The 16562-nt window shown below is 39.4% G+C and overlaps 2 protein-coding genes and 1 long non-coding RNA gene across 3 annotated transcripts; 2 read left to right on the top strand and 1 right to left on the bottom strand.

Moving 5' to 3' along the window:
* Nucleotides 1-100: 100 nt before the first annotated feature.
* On the top strand, nt 101-2615 carry rpz2 (rapunzel 2). Its single transcript, XM_047383696.1, has 2 exons — nt 101-255; nt 1679-2615. The coding sequence occupies exon 2, from the start codon at nt 1706-1708 to the stop codon at nt 2390-2392; it is 687 nt and encodes a 228-aa protein (XP_047239652.1). The 5' UTR covers nt 101-255; nt 1679-1705; the 3' UTR covers nt 2393-2615.
* Nucleotides 2317-5199, bottom strand: LOC124879253. The gene is made up of 2 exons (XR_007040984.1): nt 5062-5199; nt 2317-2388 (listed from the first exon to the last, which is right to left on the bottom strand). It is a non-coding gene; the product is annotated as an uncharacterized LOC124879253 (long non-coding RNA).
* krit1 (KRIT1 ankyrin repeat containing) lies at nt 5147-13690 on the top strand. The gene is made up of 17 exons (XM_047383694.1): nt 5147-5353; nt 7703-7872; nt 7975-8128; nt 8204-8296; nt 9698-9827; nt 9918-10161; nt 10252-10367; nt 10491-10634; nt 10732-10888; nt 10997-11104; nt 11387-11543; nt 11713-11864; nt 11955-12121; nt 12234-12321; nt 12416-12622; nt 12702-12818; nt 13366-13690. The coding sequence occupies exons 2-17, from the start codon at nt 7771-7773 to the stop codon at nt 13453-13455; spliced, it is 2226 nt and encodes a 741-aa protein (XP_047239650.1). The 5' UTR covers nt 5147-5353; nt 7703-7770; the 3' UTR covers nt 13456-13690.
* The last annotated feature ends 2872 nt before the right edge of the window (nt 13691-16562 follow it).

The following is a 16562-nucleotide window of genomic DNA, read 5'->3' as shown; positions in this document are numbered from 1 at the left end:
TTCAGTTAATAAGATGCAATGAAGAAGGTCAAATTGCCTGTGGTTAGAGCTCAAGTTCAACCAACGCTCTGCTGATGCCTATGAAGGAAGTCCTCCTCATCCAATCAGCACAGGACAACCCCCTAGTCACTTCCTGGTGTGTACACCCTTATTTGGCAATGAGGGGCTGGCTTTAGCTGACTAGTGTGGAAAATGGTGGAAAGGAGCGTCAGACGGCTGCTGTAGACGGACGGGACACAAACAGTTTTATCTCTGGTGAGTACACTAGACGGGCCTCTATGGCCTATTATCTCTGCCCTGAAGGATTTTAGGATCTTTGTGTGAAAGCAGAAGCCAGCTGGGGACTGATGGGAGCATGAGAGGTTTAGTCACGTTGACCAGCCCGGAAAATCAGGAAATGAGAGCTGGAAAACAAACACATCCAGAATATTCATTTAAAAAAATGCGACATACAACAGCTACCTGAGGCTGTTTTTAAGATGCTGAAGAAGTTTCATGAAACCTGTTAGCACTTATCTTGTTTCCAGTTTGGTTTGTGTTAATAGAAATGAAGACACACCCACTGTTGTTTCTGAGTTATTTTTCCAGCAGAACAAGATTGAGCGGGATGATTAATGCCAAAACTATGAGAGAGAACCAATACAACTTGATTTGCAATTGAGGTCCTAATAATTTGTCCCTGGCTGCTTTTTATTTAGTCATCATAAAAATATTAGACTGATTAAAAAAAAAAATCTCCCTCTTTATTTGCTTTATTTTATGGTTTCCTCTGAAAGCAAAACTAAGACACAAATGATACCAATATTTAAGTGGTGGGCTAAAACTTATGACAGCTACAGGTTTTTATGAAATTTTAGGGTAATTTATTTCTTTAAATGTACATGAAAGGTTGTGAGCTGGAATAAAAAAAAAGATTCATTTCAAAAACATCTTCATATACTAACATAAAATTCTCAATATATCTTTGACAAACGCTCTGCCTCTTTAGTAGTTAGAGCAACTTTTAGCAAGTTAAAAGCCCTTTATTCAGCTGTCTGTTACAGTAGAATATGATTTTGTTTAAAAACAACAAAGGATTTTCTGCTTTAAATGAAAATACTTTATTTTTTAGCATAAAAACTATAATATTCTTAAATGGAGATGAAAATAGTTTCCAATTTTTGACTTTGTCTTGACTTTGTGGGAGGCTATCAAATTATTCTCCAGGTCGTGCATCAAGCTCCTTGTTGTAAAAAATGTTGTAAAATAATTTAAGATCTGCCACATTTATCTGATTTATCATAATCAGATTTTTGTTTTTAAGAAACTAGAAGAAGGATCATTCTTTTCTATTGTTTTATGCCTCCATAAAATTATAAAAGCAAATTTCATACTTTTCACGACTTTGTGGGAAATCTGTACTAATAGTAAACCTACAAAATGATAAAAGGAAATTCTTCTAAGGACGTTTATTTTAAGTAAAGATTCCAATATTGCATTTTACATTGTTTCTGTAATATTGAAGAAAATATCTCACTCATTAGAAAACATTCACATTAAAATGAAATTGTCCTTTGCCCTGCATTCCAACACTAAATTGAAAAATTACATGAAGCAAATCAGAATTTAGACGTTCATCAAACAGCTTATGGATTTAGTTCAACGCTGTATAATGTAAGATTTTTTTTTTTTCTTGCAGAGTCAGTGTAGAAGAAGACTTGCAGTTATGGCTGATGCTCAACAAATTAAGAAAACTGCAGCCAAAGTGCTGTGTTGTGTGGAGAAGGTGTCTTCCTTCGCCTCCTCCATCGATCCCATTTTTGGCGTCGTCTCCTCTCTGGTTGGTGTGGCCAGAAAGGGCCTGACGGATGATGAGAGCCACGAACTGGACAAGGACTTCCAGGAAATCCATGCCAAACTGGAGAGCATCTCCGAGAAAAACCAGCAATGCCTGAAGAAGGTCCGCATTGATGAGGTGAATGAAACATACGGAAAGTACGAGGAGTACATCAAGCACCAGTACGATGCCTTCAACAAAATGGTGGCACAGGTGAAGAAAGACCCGGACTACAGCCAGAGGCACATGGGGACCTTTGAAAAGATTTACGAGAGGGACAAGTCAGATATGAGCCTGGATGTGTTCTACCGTGGAGTGATGGGCACAAAAATGCTGTTTGGAAGACCTCTGCTGGATGTGTACCTTGAGAACTGCGATGGAGACCATGCAGTTATGGAGCGTCGCTGCTCTCACATTGCACACCTCTTCCACATGGGCCTCATCGCACTGATGGGGTACACTGCTGTTACTGAGGACGATGAAGACGAGGTGCGTGAGAAGTGGGCCAAGAGGGTGCACGAAATCCAGGAGAAGATGCAGCAGGTTCTCAGTCAGTGTAAAAACAAGCCATCCTGAACAAAGACCAACAAAGAAAGGATGGTCTCTGGGTGTGCTACCAGCACAGAGAAGAGTCTGTAATCTCAGCAGGAAAAATAATCAGTTATGTAATATTTAAAAATATATATATATACATATATGACCAATATAACTGTATGCTGCTTGGTGTCACATCTCAATAAATGCTGATGTTTTCTACAATCTGTTCAAATAAATGAATAAATTATTATTGTTTAAGTTGTTCCGTATTGGCTTCTGGGTTATTTTCTCCAGTATAAAATCTGTAGACAGAAAATGCACATAAACCTGTTTGAGCTGGCTAAAACACTTAATCTGAAAGGATCCTGTTGAGTTCCCTCCCTAAAACCACTCTTCCTTTCTAACAAAGAGCTGATAAAACTCAGAAATGCATTCATCCATATGTTGTATAAAAACAGCTTTTGCTCAAAAGTGACTCCTAATCCAGCCATTGAATATAGTTAAAGAAAAACTGGTTGCAAAATATGGGAGGAACCAAAATACATGACTCATATTCTTAGTTTGGAGTTATTTTTCTGGTATTATTGAACATGTGATAATAGGCTGGAAGGATGTGCAACAATACAAGAAAAGTGTCATCGTGAGTTAATGTCAGGCTCAACTTCTATTTTTAAAGTTAATAAATTAATAATTGTTTTTATGTGGGTGTGTAAGCTATACGGAAACCCAAACTGCTCTTAGGTATGTGAGTTTTTAATAAGATGAAACTAGGCCTGGGCCTGTACAACATTCTCATTATATAAGCTTGAGTTAAAAACACCACGGTTTCATGATATCAAATAATTTAGATATCATTTTGATATTTTATTGTTACTTTGATACTGTTTAAGATTACAGTCTAACATAAAAATTAACACCTGCAGAATTTAATGTTAGATTTCAAGTGCTAATTGCGCAGAATATTACAACTTTGGCCCTTTCTACTCTTTATTTTAACGCTGACGGTATAACAAGCTGGTATTAGCTGGTTAAATAGTTGTGCTATCTGCACAGGCACCCGACCTGCAGTCAGCTGCTTAACAGACATGTTACTTCTCCAACTGGAGTTTCACAACAGTGCTGCCACCAACACTATCGTTGTGCATGGTTTTCATGACTGGAAATATTTCCAAACAGACAAATGCATCTTTGTTGTAAGCAAAAGAAAAGTCAAGGAGCACTCCTTTGGCCAGCTAACTGCCAGTGTCCAGTACCAGGTGGGGGAGGGGCATACCTACATTACTCTATGATCCATACTGCAGGAGAAATCTCTGTCTACTTCTGTGCTTTATCTGATCTCTCAGTAAAAACAATTTAAAACCATGAAAGGCTATGATGGAACATGTTAGTGGATACAGAACACATATCTATTTTTCTCAGGCTGAACAGGTACTACGTGGCTTTTTGTATTTTTTTTAGGTTCATTGAATACTACCCGTATTGGATAACCATGTGTGTCATAGCTGGGCCAGAAAATCAGTTTAAACTGCACATCACATCTAGAACCCATTTGGGTTCCTCACATGGGGCCATTACTGTATTTATAGTGCACAATCCCATTTGGGACCCACTTTTTCAGACCTATAAATGAATGCTCCGAAGCTCAGCTGTGTTTGATTAGAATCCAACTTAATATGCAAGGTTTCAACGTTTCGTTTGCTCTTAATAGACTAGAAGCAGGCGGCGCTGGTGGTGTAGGGGTGAAAGCGCGCGACCATATACAGAGGCTACAGTCCTCGAATGGCGGCTGTCCCGGGTTCGGGTCCTGGACCCGGTGACATTTACCGAATGTCTCCCCCTCTCTCTACCCCTCTTTCCTGTCTACCTACTGTCAAAAAATTGAAAAATAAAGGCCCCTAGTGCTGAAAAAATATCTTTAAAAAAAATAAAAAATATATTTAATAGACTAGAAGCTTCTGTGTCATCCTACTTTAAAAAATGAGGAACCAGTTGCTCCTTTATTATTTATTCATTTACCTTTCCACTTACAGATTAAGGTAGTTTACCTCCTGTTTTTTGTCTGTAGTGTTTGGTGGTTGCCTAGCAACTGTGCCAAGCTAAGTTAGCAACAGGCTAGTTTGAGGCTATTTTAGCTCTTTAGGGTAAGAAATAATAATAATAAAAAAAGGTATTCCAAACAAATAATTATCAGTCAGTCATTTTCTACCACTTATTCCATAGGGGGTCATGGGGAGCTAGTGCCAGCAGTCTATGGGCAAGAGGCCATGGACAGATCGCCAGTCCATCACAGAGCAACACACATACAACCATGCACACATTCATTCATACACCTAAGGGCAATTTAGAGAGACCAATTAACCTAACAGGCATGTCTTTGGACTGTGGGAGGAAGCCAGAGTACCTGGCGAGAACCTACACATGCACAGGGAGAACATGCAAACTCCATGCAGAAAGGGAATTGAACCCAGGACCTTCTTGTTGCAAGGCAACAGTGCTACCAACTGCACCACCATGCAGCCCTTATAAAAACACTTTTTTATTATTTTTACACAGTTCATTTTAATACGTTTAGAATCAATGTAGCGGAAAAGTGTTGCTTTTTTTTTTTAAAAACTACATGTTTCCTTTTTGGCCAAGAAAGACGTTAAATGTGAATGTTCCAGTGTTTTAACTAATAATCTGCGGTGGTTTTAGGGTTAAAAGAGTACCTCATCCTGCTGCACCGCCTCCACCTCACCACCAGAGGCCACTGTTGTACAAACCGCTGCTGCTGGCCGTCATGAAACGTAACGTGATCTCTCTCTGTTTGTGTCTGCACCCTTTCCCTCGGTGAAAAGGCCTACAACTGCTTCAAGCTCGCCAAAAACTCCGCTCTGTCCGGTCGGTAACCTGGAGTAGCTTCCTGGCCTCGACTTGCTTATTTAAACACACTGAAAGGCACCGGAGAGGCGAGGAGAAGGAGAAGCTCGGCCCGTTTTAGGCGCAGAATCGGCGGATTCGGTAAGTTTCAGCTGATTGAACTGCGGAAAACTGGGGGCGATGAGTGTAGCACCCCCTTGCTAAGAAGTAAGCTGATGGAGTTGAGAAATTGGACTTTATTTTTGGGTGACAAGAAAATATATGTAAACACGCTACATCTGACAGGACAGTATGTGTTCAAGAATAGAAAATATTTGTAAGAAAACAGTTTAAAGTTAACAGGCTGGTTTCCGGGGCGTGACCTTCCTTTGAACTTCAGTCGGTTTCTGTTACTGATGGTTATTTTCGTCTCCTTTGTGTTAATGTGTCATTAAATATTTAAAACCCGAAACGTCTAAATAAAAGCACAAAAAATGTTTATACTCTATGAGGTAGATTTTAGTGATTTATCAGCAAGAACTAAGGTAGTTTGTAGGTCGTTAAAAGCCTCAACGACTGTGTTGTGGTTGATATTAATTACGACATTTGACTCCATGTGATTTATGACTTTGCTTTAATACATTAAAGTAAATGTTTAAAGCAATAATTGCACCTGTTTCTGTATAATACATTCTCTTATACATGTTGTGCGAAATTACCCCTGATAAATGGTGGTTCATATGGTTTCCTGAAGGTTTCTCTTTGAACAGGATCACTTTTTGAAAATAATTCTCGGTCTAGTCAGTGAATCTAAACATTTTTAAATGTTTTTTACCACATATATAGTACCTTGCAAAAGTACTCCTCTGTAACCTTTTTTTTTTTTTTTTTTTTTACATTTTGTGGTATTACAGCTACAAACTTTAGTGGATTTCACTGGGATTTGATGTGATAGACCAACACAAAGTAGCATGTTAAAGACTATTTATTGCACTTTCATTTACTTTGGGATTTTACAGTAAAAAGGGCTGAATATTTTGGCCTTCACTGTTTTTTTTTTTTTATAACTGACACTGTCAGGTGTTATAAGGTCACAATACACCTTCAATGTCCAATCTTATTTTATTGAAAAACACTGAACAATACCCATGGAACAATACAAACTTGTTTTAACTGCACATGAGATAGTTCTATCACATATAAGTGAAAAGTTTAGAGCATTCCAGTTTCTTTAGTCGATTGCTGGATGAGATCAGTTTCATGTGTAGCATTGGCCTATTGCCGATTGATCGGCCAGCTGATCGATCTGTGCACCCCTAATATGAATACACACCACAGTTTTAACACCTGTATCAGTATTAATAAGGAAAAACATATATATTTTCCTTCCACTTCACAAATAAGAACTACTTTGTGTTTCTATTGCATCAAATCCCATCCATCCATTGTCTATTCCTGCTTATCTGTGCAGGCTTGCATGGGGGTAGGAAGCAATGTACACCTTAGACAGGTCGCCAGTCCTTTTCAGGGCAACACAGAGACACCCAAGACAAACAAACCAATATTCATTAGGCAATTTAGATCAACCGACCATGCATGCTTTTGGACTGTGGTAGCAAGCCGAACTACATGGAGAGAACCCACAGATGCACATGGAGAACATGCAGACTTGCATGCAGAAAGACCCAAGGCTTCTTACCCCAGGGCAACGGTACTAACAAGTGTCCTACAGAGCACAAGATCTCAAGAAAACACTTTAAGTTGTGCACAATTTCCAGCACCCCGAACAATTCCTTAAAAATAAATGTAACCAAGACATTTTTTACAACATTTTCACTTGTGGAAATGGATCATTATCTATGAACGTTTGAGCAGTAATATGTGACCTTCTCTGTCTCTGGGGGTATAAATGTGACATGACACAGAGGCACATTTGTCTTATCCACTCTTCAAAATGGGAAAAAACAAGAGAACATGTCATTCAAGCAAGGCAAATTTGTGTTGATCTTCACAGGTCAGAAAAGCAACAAAAAGCAGGGAAAAAAATAACTATCTTCAGTGGAAAAACAATAGCATCTTAAAATCACAACTAGAAAAAGGTGGAAATATTTTAGCGTAAATCTAACCCAGGAGCTGGGAAATGTATAGTCCTTTAAACCAGTTTCTTTTTGCTGAAGCTTGATTTAAAATGCTCTTTATAAGCATCACTCTTAAAGTTAATCTTAAGAAAAGGGAACAGAAACCAGATTTTGGCTAAAATTACGATCATAAATATTTATTTCTTGATGTGAATGTACATGGAGTAGATTCAGCAGTCATTAATGGTAACATGTAATTAAATTATGCAATAATTAAAAATTTCATCTCCCTAATAATCAGATTACAATATGACGAAGATAGTTGTCGATTGACAAATGAATCCATTGTTTTTTTTGTTTACCACTTTTATTAGGTTTTATCTAAATGTTTAATAAATTCTCTGCACAGTTTTGATGCTTTCTGTTGTTTCAGACATGCCTCTCCACAGTATTTGGCCTCCATGTTGGACGTTAACCTGCGTCTGAGGAAAACACGGCACAATGGGCAACGAGGACGGCTCAGAAGACGTGTATGTCGCTGTCATTCGTCCAAAGAATCAAGTCAGCTTGACTTCGAAGGAGTACAGGGCCAAAGCTTATGAGGTATGTTGAGAAATTGGCTAATTCTGCTTTTCTTGTCAAAGTTAAAGGATATAACTAAATGGTTTTTAACTGAATCGTTTTTTTCCTTTGGTTTCTGTGAAGATCCTGTTGAAAGAAGTACCTTTGGAAGGGAAGGAGAAGAAGCGGAAGAAAGTCCTTCTGGCGACAAAGATTAAACCAGGAGACAAATCTAAATCCATATTGGATTATGTTGATGAAACAATAAGACCAATCTCCAATAACCAAAGCTTCATAGGTGAGGTTGGGACATGTTTGCACAAAAACATGGTCTGAAACAACCTGAGATCATCTGAGGTGTTTTGCTTTGCAGGAAAGCGTGTGGTGCACATGAAGAATTTTCTTCTTGAAGGTGACAATGTAGGGAAAGAAGCCTCTCTTTTTGTGGTGCCAGTCAGCATTAAAGGTGAGAATAAAATAGCTTTTACTTAAATTTTTTTGGAAGACCTACAGTACCTTGACCTTTTTCACATTTTGTCCTGTTTCGACCACCAACCTCTGTGTATTTTACTGCGGTTTTATGAGATCGACCTACATAAGGTAGTGCATCATTTTGAAGTGGAAGGAAAGGAATACAGATTTTTAAAAAATGTATTAGAAATAAAAATCTTAAGTGTGGCTTCCATTGGTATTACCCCTGAGTACAGACCTTTCACTGATATTATTATTGAGATATGTCTCCATCAGATTTGCACATCTAGAGAACCAATTCTTTGCAAAGTCGCTCAGTCTCAGTCAGATTGGATGGAGAGTTTCTGTGAACATGAATTTTCAAGTCTTGGATTGGATTTGATCCGATTCTCAAGTGGAATTAGGTCTCGATTTTGACCAGGACATTCTGGAAAATGATTGGGCTTTGATCTCACCCATTCAATTCAAAAATACTTTATTAATCCCAAAGGGAAATTAAATGTTGTTGTAGCTCATTATGAGCTTGTTATTATTCCTTTCTACGGTCATTGTCCTGCTGGAAGGTGAACCTCCACTCCTGTCTTAAGGGTCTTGTAGCTTTTAAAATGTTTTCTTTCAGCATTTTGCTGTTTTAAGCCCCATCCATCTGCTATTCTGACCACCTTCCATGTAAATTGTAAGGACAAGCACCCCCACAGCATGATGGTTCCATCACCATGCTGTTTCATACATTTTTTTCGCAAAATCCGAAGGTTTCATGTATTGTCGGATAACAGATATGGTGGTGTGGGTGGAAAAACAGAGCAGTTATGAGGGGGAAAAGATAATAGAAAGAAACAACCAAACATTGCACAGAATAATTATTGACAGCTGTATCCAGTGTGTGCAGAGATTCTTTTATTTTTGATCAAATATCAGAAAACTCAAATACAACTAGAAGGTGAACCTTTGCTCCAGTCTTAAGCCTCTTACAGGTTTCCTTTGCCCCGTATTTCTCTACCCTCACTTTCACATCAGGTCTAACTAGCTTTCCTATCCCTGGTGAAGAAAGGTGTCCCCACAGCATTATGCTGCCACTGCCATGTTTCAAGGTGGACATGGTAGGTCCACATGACAAGTTAAAGTTATCCGCCATGCATTGAATTTCGCATTTAGGCCACAAAGATCAGTTTTTGTTTCATCTGAGAAGAGGACCTTCTTCCACATATTTGCTGTGTCCCCTACATGACTTGTGGCAAAATACAAATGGGACTTCTTATGGCCTTCTTTAAACAATGTTTTTTTTTTTCTTGCCACTTCCATAAAGGCCAAATTTGTAGAGTGCACATGACAAAATGGTAGACGACACTGTAGTTTTTGCTGCGCTGGCTCTAGACTAATGAGTCTTCCTGCACAGATAATAACAAGCCAATCCACAACTCTGGGAGCCCCAGCTTTTACTGTTTCCAAGACATCATGCGTGTCTGCAGTGAAACCAGCCCTCATTTCTGCTGCATCACTTCCAAGATGCTCCTGTCTTTAGATAAGTAAGGATGCCTCTGCATTATCCAGCTTTCTACACTGGGATGTGTTTCTGGGTAAAATTGGCTTGAGCCTTTCCTTCATTATCTCTGCAGATGGTTAGCAGAGCAGCACACTGTCCCTCACGCCATCCCCGCCCTGTTCAGACCGGCTCCTGTTGAGCGAGTCAAGACCAACGTGAACAACCCAGCCTACAGCAGCGAGGGAAAACTGAGCGACGAGGGTCTGCACATGGGTTACACCGCTCTGGAGATCAAGAGCAAAATGATGTCCCTGGAGAAGGCAGACCTGTGCATCCTGAATCCTCTGTTTGGCTCGGATCTGCAGTACACTAACCGGGTCAGGGATCTCATCACATAGAAGCCTGGTACTGTTTTCCTGCCAGCTTCTTTCTGTATTGGAACCTAAATAATCTCTCTCTTGTTCTAGGTGGATAAAGTCATCATAAACCCTTACTTTGGTCTCGGAGCACCAGACTACTCCAAGATTCAAATCCCCAAGAGGGATAAATGGCAGCATGGCCCCAACTGTGTGGCAGAAGACAAGTGAGGGTTTATTTGCTACATTAATAATAATAAAATTCACCACCAAATTTATCTTTCCAGGGCAAACCTGAATACTGTCCTCACTACGTTTCACCCATTTTTTCTATGTTTACCCTCATCCAGGGAGCACCAGTGGGTGGAGGACTTTCCTCTCCACCGCAGTGCCTGTGAAGGAGACACAGACTTGCTTTCTAAGCTCCTCGACAGCGGTTTCTCAGTCAAGCAGCTGGATAGCGATCACTGGGCTCCCATACACTATGCCTGCTGGTAGGTCAAGCTCACAGAGCATCTTTTCTAGTCTCTTGCTTTGTTGTGCTTTAAGGTGAATCATGCTGAAGTTTGACATGTTTTGGATTTATTTAAGGCACGGTAAAGTGGAGGCAACAAAAATATTACTGGAGAAAGGCAACTGTAATCCAAACCTGCTGAACGGCCAGCTCAGTTCACCTCTGCACTTTGCAGCCAGAGGAGGCCACGCTGAGATAGTGAAACTCCTACTGCTGCACACAGAGATCGATCGGGTATGAAGCTGCGGATTTGTCTCATAACAATGGTTTCTTCCTCTTCTCCTTCTATTGTTTTTATGTTTATTGTAAACCTAAATAGAAACTTCGGTTTTCTTTCTGCAGCACATAGAGGACCAGCAGAAGAGATCACCTCTCCAGGTGTGTGAGGAGAACAAACAGAATGAATGGGAGGAAACCATAGAACTTCTTCGGAAGGCTAACAGCAAACCAGTAAGTCACATACTCGCTACTTTTTTGTATAAAATTTGTTTTATAAGGGAAAATATCAGTTTTAAAAGCAACAACTATTACAAAATAATTTACATCCCTTGAACGTTTTCTCATTTTGTAAATTTACAATCACAGACTAATGTAACACTTACACAAAGTAATGCATCATTGTAATAGGACAAGTACACAAAGAATGATGCCTTCTTAGCCACTAGATGGTGCTGTTTCCTCAAACACAGTTTTAGGTCTGAAGTTTTACTCTTGGTTTTGTGTGTTCCCCAGTATGAGAAGGTGCGTATATACCGCATGGATGGCTCCTATCGCTCTGTGGAGCTGAAACATGGCAACAACACAACTGTGCAGCAGATAATGGAGGGCATGCGACTTTCTCAGGAGACCCAGCAGTACTTCACCATTTGGATTTGCTCAGAAAACCTCCGTAAGTCCCAATATTCATGTTTTGATAGCTCAGTCAATATAGAAAGCCAGATGTTTTCTCTTTAATATATTGATACGTATGCTAAAAAAGAAGTCCTATGTTCGTTTGAAATATTTTTAAGTGTTGACATGAACAGGTAGCGGAAAGATTGTGTGTGTTTGTATGTCAGACCTGCAGCTGAAGCCGTACCACAAGCCTCTGCAGCATCTGCGGATCTGGACGGAGATTGTGACAGACTTGACTGTGCTGGATCCTCAAAGGGAGACTCCTCAACTCTTCCTTCGCAGGGATGTCCGACTGCCTCTTGAAATAGAGAAGAAGGTACCTCACAGTTTGAGGGAAGCCTTTGTTTACAGCCTAGAGACACAACTTGTATGGAAATGTCTTGACCCTGCCACTGTTTGAAATAAGGTGGAAGATCCGCTCGCCATCCTTATCCTGTTTGATGAGGCACGCCACTGCCTACTGAAGGGCTACTTTCCTGCTCCGGACAGTAAACTGATAACTCTGGCCAGCCTCCTCTTGCAGATCATCTATGGCAACTATGAGAGCAAGAAGCACAAACAAGGCTTCCTCAAGTAAGATTGTTTCAGATGTTACAACCCATCACATGATCATCTAGTGTGTTACCGGTATTCAAAGGGAAATTATGGAACCTGGGACTCTAATTTAATTGTTTTACTTCAACAGTGAGGAAAATCTGAAATCAATAGTGCCGATATCAAAGGTGAAAAGCAAAGCATACCACTGGACCAACAGGATTCTGCATGAATACAAAGTACACGTTTTATTTATTTATTTCATTTTAGTCTGAAAATCTCATTCCTCCCTGATGTGGCCTGCTCCCTAACCCTCCACCTTTTTTCCCCCAGGCTCTGAGCACCAGCGAGGGAGTGAGCAAAGAGATGCACCACCTGCAAAGACTCTTCTTACAGAACTGCTGGGACATCACAACCTACGGAGCTGCTTTCTTCACCGGCCAGGTCTACACCAAGGCCAGCGCGAGCAACCACAAAGTTATCCGAGTGTACGTCGGGGTCAATACCAAGGGACTGCACCTCATGAACATGGAGACCAAGGTTTCTTTTCCATCATCAGATTTTGCAGTTTGCTTGTTTTGATACGGAGTTATGTTTAACTTCTTCTTTCCTGTCGCAGGTCCTTCTCATCAGTTTAGAGTATGGCACATTCATGTGGCAGCTCGGACATGCTGACCAGTACTTCCAGATCCACAGTGGGGACAACAAAATGAACTTCATTGTGCACACAAAACAGGTAACTGCTCCGGGGCATCAATATATTTAGCTGGATTTAGGTTTGAAATGTTGTATTTGTGTTTAAGGGTTTATGACTGAAACTTTTCAGAAATCACTGGTTGGTTTGTTTTGTTCTCAGCTGGTCTTCATCAGTAGTTCCTCAGACTTTACCTGAATGTCTTTCAGAGTTTTCCTTCCTTCCTCTCTTCAATCTGTACATCCCTCCATCCATTCATCAATAAGTGGGGAAATTTCACATGAAAAGTGTTTTGAACCCCTGATTAGAGCATTAAAAAACATGAAAAGGTAGTGAAAACCAGGTCACAATAAGAGAAAACCTTGAAGAACTTTGCTTAGGTCACCTGAAAAAATAAAATGGAAACACAAAAGTAACACAAGTTGAGTAGCTCAAGACCTTTAAAGTTATAGGCACAAAAATTAGATAAGACTTTATCCAGAAATGCCAGTCAAGGTTGAGGTGTTCTGTATTAAAAATGAAATCTGATCTTTAAAGATGAATAACTTTATCTTTAAAGTGACCTTCTTTATTTATTCTACTCTTCTAGGCTGGCCTTATTGTGAAGCTTTTAATGAAGCTCAGTGGACACATGACTCCAACTGATAAAGGCCCTACAGATAAATACGCCTACGGCTGAGGACATTTCAAGAAACCAGATCTGTCAAAAACCTGCAATCACATTCTTCAAACTGACCATCCCCAACTGACTGCAGTAATTCTGGGTGGAGAGGTGGGCTCTCCACAACGGCCTTATTTTCTACAGCATATTGCTACCTGTCCTGACTGATCTTTGTGTATTATACGAGTCCAGAATTTTGAATCTATGTAAATATGTTTTATTTAAAGTTTGTTTTAATAAACAGATATATGAAGATTTGTCTGTTTTACCACATCATCAATATAAAATAATGTTTTACTAGTAGATTATTCAGATAAAAGTATAACAACCTGTTTGATCTCAGCACTTGGGTCCATTCAGAGCATTTGTCGAGTTCTCAGGCCTTTACATTTGATTTCAAACGTAACAGTAAAGTCCATTATGAATTTACAGCAGACAGTTTTACAGAATGCAGGCTTTATATTAGGAACCTTCTAGAAACAAAAATAGGAAGCAAGGAAAAAAGACAAGTGGGACACAAGGAATGGATGAAGAAAATGTCACAGGCAGGGAAACATTGAATGAAAGAGGGACAGAAATAAGGGATGGGGAACACTAGGAAGAACACGAGAAGAAGGAAGGAAAGACGGAAGGAAGGAAGAACGCAAAAGGAAAGGATTCAAGGAAGGAAGGACAAAAGGGGTAAAAGATGGAAACAAGCAAAGATAATGTGGAAGGAAAGGCACAAGTAAAAATGGAGAGACGAGAGGAAGGAAGGACAGGAAAATAGTTCACAAGGAAGAAAAGATGGAAGACAGGTAAAAAGGGTGGGAAAAATTAAGGCACAAGGAAAAAATGAAGATGAGAGGAAAGAAAGAAGAACATATGGAAGGGAGAAAGGAAGAAAAGAAAGAGAAGCAAGCACAATGTGAGATGACAAGCAAGTAAAAATGGGCAGACATAATGGGAAGACAACAAATAGTAAATAAGTAAAAAAAAAACAAATCCAGACCTTGAGAATGGTAAAACTAGGTTGAAGACTTTTCCATACTGTGTTCGAACCCTGTGAAAATGCACAACTTAAGCTTTGGTACATGCACAATCATCCTTTGAAAAACAGAAAATGCAACTTGCTCCGGACATATTATGCACTGATTTCAGATCTATGGAAGGTAAAAAGACAGGGAGCCAGTAACATTACAGGAACCTCAGGAACATTACAAAGACGTAAATAGAAATAAACAACTAATGTTGTAATAAAACTTTCAAAGACTTTCATAAAGCACATATAATTACTGATACTAATAATTTAGCAGAGATCCTGGAACAGTCTGACCTTGGCCAGCCCCTTAACAACCACATGCATGAAGCACAAAAACACAAGTATAAGTGATCAATGAGTCTGCATAATAGATTATCTATAAACGCTGTCAGACAAGATACACTATATTGCCAAAAGTTTTTGTCTGTCCAGTTTAACATGTACATGAACTTTGATGACATCCTGTTCTTAATCTAAAAGGTCCAAGTTGTTGATGGACCCACCGTTGCCAGCAATAGCAACTTTAACTGTTCTGTAAACATCTTCCACAAGGTTTAGGAGTGTGGTGATAGTTAAATGAGAAAACCACCATTGCAGCGACAGCTCTAATTTATCCCGAAGGTGTTCAAGAAGGTTGATGTTAGGACTCTGTGCAGACCAGTGAAGTTTCTCCACACCAAACTCTATACATCTGCAGGCATGGAGGAGAATTCATTGATTTGGTGGTGTGACCCAGTACTTCTGACAATATGGTGTAGTTCACAGTTTTCAGTAACTTGATACAGAAGATTTACAAGACAATATTGAAAGTAGACTATGAGTGTTAAGAATGTAAAAACTGTGACCTTGGCATTTTCATGCTGCTTAATTCAAAGCTAACAGAAGACTAAATAATATGAAACCATGTCTCAGAGAAATGGCGGCAAAAATGCAATCCTGCGTGCTGGATGTGATGCTGTTTAAACTCTGAAGTTCCTGTTTTCCTAAAAGTGCATAATTAAACCCTGTCAAAGATGTGGAAAAAGTCTTAAATAAATGATCATTTATTGCAGCAGCATTTATTCGGCAAGGGAAAAAAATCAAATAGTTTTTTTATTTGTTAGATTTTTTTAATCAACAATGCCACTATTACTAGCGCATTATGTTATTCATATTTTGTACAACTAACGTTTGCTGACAGGTCGGCACTTAGTCTTCAACTATATCAGGTCGCAACGTAGAAATTTACAGAGAGAGGACATCTATCATACTCTACTCTCTTCAGCTCAGCCCACAAGTGTCCTATAAAATTTGAAGGTTGATTTTTGTGTTTGGTGGACCGTTTCTGAGATTGTTGTTCGTATTGTATTGTTTTGGATCATTATCCTGTTTGGGACTGCTGGTGAAACCCATCATACGTTTTCTATCAGAGGACACCAGAGTTTTATTGAAAAGTTTTTGGTATTTCAAAAGTTTTTGGTGCTGTATCCTCCAACAAGGTTCCTAGGGTCTTTGGGTGAGATTTAGGGCCACAGCATCATATATCCTCCACCTTACATAGCAGTTGGTATGGGGCTCAATCTTAGTCTTATATAGAGTAGCACAATATGTGAAATCACAGTTGCCATTGCAATATCAATGTGAGCAACACCACAATTGCAATGGTCATTTAATGCAATATTTAGTAGGCTATAATATTTCAGGTGCAATGCATCAAAACTGACCATGACTCCAGAGTTGGGTGACCTAGATGGCAGGTAGAGATGATGTTTACCGGTTGATATGATTAGGTGGTGACGCTCTGATGACCCCTTATGTGGCAGTTGTCCAACACTGAGGTTTGGAGATTTGGCTCAGGGGTAACAAGTTAAACCTGGGTCCTCAACCAGCCTGGTAGCCAGTTGCTAAAAGCAATGGGTCGCTGCCATATATACACCCCAGTGATACCCAAATCAACATTTACCAACTAATAGTTCCTAGGAACTCTGATTACAATCAGATTATTATTTCTTAACATGTAATAGTCCCCCTCTCACATGTCACATTTCAGTAAAACTAATGGTTTGCTTTTTAAAAGATTTCTACTGCAAGTTTATGCTATTAAAATAAAAGGTGATTCATATTA

Source organism: Girardinichthys multiradiatus, chromosome 13 (assembly GCF_021462225.1).
Source record: "Girardinichthys multiradiatus isolate DD_20200921_A chromosome 13, DD_fGirMul_XY1, whole genome shotgun sequence".
NCBI classification, from domain to species: domain Eukaryota; kingdom Metazoa; phylum Chordata; class Actinopteri; order Cyprinodontiformes; family Goodeidae; genus Girardinichthys; species Girardinichthys multiradiatus.
Note: the sequence above shows the minus strand (reverse complement) of the source record. Positions and strands in the feature narration are given on the sequence as shown.